Source organism: Apaloderma vittatum, unplaced genomic scaffold, assembly GCF_000703405.1.
Source record: "Apaloderma vittatum isolate BGI_N311 unplaced genomic scaffold, ASM70340v1 scaffold30403, whole genome shotgun sequence".
Taxonomy (NCBI): Eukaryota; Metazoa; Chordata; class Aves; order Trogoniformes; family Trogonidae; genus Apaloderma; species Apaloderma vittatum.
This window is the reverse complement of record NW_009710339.1, coordinates 1-2,296: the sequence shown is the minus strand read 5'-3', so window position 1 is coordinate 2,296 and position 2,296 is coordinate 1. Positions and strand designations below refer to the sequence as shown.

Below are 2,296 nucleotides of genomic sequence, written 5' to 3'. Positions count from 1 at the left end.
CGCGCCTGCGGAAAGGAGAAAAGCGTCACCGGTGCAGAGGCCAAGGGCAGCTCATCAATGGGATGGAAAAACCTTGCGGGGCTTTCGGCACACTCACGTTTTTATCCTCCAGCAGCAACAGGCGACGACGCCGGCGACCACCAGCACTGGGAGCCCTGCGGGAAAGATGCGGCCGATGAAGCATCTTCTGACTTGTGGCCCCAGCCCAGCTCAAAGAAAAGGGTTCCCCAAAGAGCCAGAAGCGCTTTGTGCGCGTTCACCAGGTGCCGTCCCCACCGCAGGGAGAAATCTGCGTGCTCTGTCCTTCCCCAGCTGGCAGGTACTGCCCTCGCCCACAGCACACACCTATCCCCCAGCCCTGAGCAGGGCTTTTAAGCTGAAAACTAAAGAAAATAAACCCTCTGTTGTCAAAATAAGCTTACCAATGGATGAGGCCAGGGTCTGGATGGAAACTGGAAAGGAAAAGGAAATTTTTTGAGCTGCAAAGCCAGGAAAAAAGGAGATTGGAGGAAAGGGGGGAAAATGCACTGAGGCAGTAAAAGAGCCTTTGCTGGTGGAAACCAGCCTCATGGGTGGGTTGTCTCCCCTAGAGAGGTGGTCTGACCTGCAGCGTGGTCGGTGGGGGCTGTGGGCAGCGGGGTTGGCTCCAGAGATGTCCCTAGGGCTGTCCCCTCGCCTGGTGTGGATGGCTCCCGTGGGGAGGGCATCTCTGGCACCACGGGCATCCCTGGTGACGGCCCGTCAGCAGCTCCCAGCAGCCCAGGTGAAGAGGAGCTGGACTTTGAGCTACCATCGGTGGTTCCTGCTTGGAAAATGGTGTAAAACCTTTTATTTTAAGGTTGCCATCAGGCAGTGACATTATTTCAGGGCTCATCCCATGCCTGCTTCAGGCAGGGAGTTGCCAGGACCATACAACCCATCTGGCAGCTACCAAAATTAAATTAATTAGATCACGCCATCGAAAAACTTGTCTTCCCACACCGCGGAGGTTGTGGTTTTGTCATGGCGGCCCCAAATCCACCCCCATGGGCTGCCCCTTCCTCACCCCTCTGGGTTGTCCAGTCGGTGCGCGAAGTGGTCGGGAGCTCAGGGCTGGTGGGTTGCGAACGCAGAGCTGGGTCCCCTTCGGGAAAACACAGCACAAGGTTAGATGTTAAGAAGTTCTTTACTATGAGGGTGGTGAAACACCGGCACAGGTTGCCGAGAGAGGTGGTGGAGGCTCCATCCCTGGAGACATTCCAGGTCAGGCTTGATGGGGCTCTGAGCAACCTGATCTGCGTAAAGATGTTGGTTGGACCAGATGGCCTTTAAAGGCGCCTTCCAACCCAACGTATTCTATGATTCTCCAGAGACACCGCCAACAGCAGCACCCACACCACCCTATGTCCTCCACCACCGCGCCGGTGACGGAGGCGTCCCCCTTCCCTGGTCCCCATCGCATCCCGGCTGCTGAGCGAGGGCTTACGGATGCATTGCAGCGTGGTGGGCGTCCAGTCGGGCTCGCTGGAGCCGTCATGGAGGACGCACTGGATGAGGCTGGAGGTGCCGGCTTTGCGCTTGTAGCCCGGGTTGCAGGTGTAGCGCAGGTGGGTGTTGAGGAACGTGCCGTTGCCCACGTCGATGTGCGCGTTGGCCACGTCCTTGGGGCGGCTGCATCGCGCTGCAGAAGGTTAAAAAAAAAAAAGGAGATGGAGAATATGAACAGGGAGATCAGGCACCTTCTGGCGCCAGCTTGTGCTGAACGGCACCCAGTGGGGGTCAAATCCTGCCTGAGGATGGGGAATCAGCGCTGGGAGAGCCTCACCCAGGGTGCAAAAAGATGGCGATGAGATATCTGTGCCTGTGCACAGGGAATGGGGAAGGGGAAAGCTCCATTTCTAGCGTGTTTATGGCCACTTGTAACAGCTTAAAGCCTTTTGGCAAAATTTCATTCCCCTTGCAACGACCGTTCCTGGCCAGCAGCCGTGTTTCAGTTTTGCTCAATGCCTGCTTGTTTCTTGGCTCTTTTTGCAACTGAACATGAAAAATTGCAGGCACTGTGGGAGTCCTCAGGCCACTTCCCGGGGTATTTTTCCCCCACCAGGAGCCACAGCTCCAGAGGCAGCTGAAATTAAAGCATCACACGGCCGGGCAATGGGGCAGTGATGAGCTAAGAATTCTCGTTTTTCTTATCCCTGGAAGGGTCCATCTTTCCCTTTTGGTCTTGGTCTGAGGTTCGTTTTGCAAGAGGGTGTAACAATTTCACTTATTTTCTCTGCTGCAGTGGAGAAAGTTCCCTGGCTGCCGCGAGACCGCC

At 56.1% G+C, this 2,296-nt stretch overlaps 1 protein-coding gene across 1 annotated transcript; it reads right to left on the bottom strand.

Moving 5' to 3' along the window:
• Positions 1 to 97: 97 nt before the first annotated feature.
• Positions 98 to 1,664, bottom strand: IL15RA (interleukin 15 receptor, alpha; the record flags this gene model as incomplete). The annotated part of the gene is made up of 4 exons (XM_009867273.1): positions 98 to 155; positions 605 to 802; positions 1,046 to 1,123; positions 1,466 to 1,664. Coding segments are annotated over 4 exons (533 nt in total), but the record flags the coding sequence as incomplete, so codon positions are not given.
• Between the last annotated feature and the right edge of the window lie 632 nt (positions 1,665 to 2,296).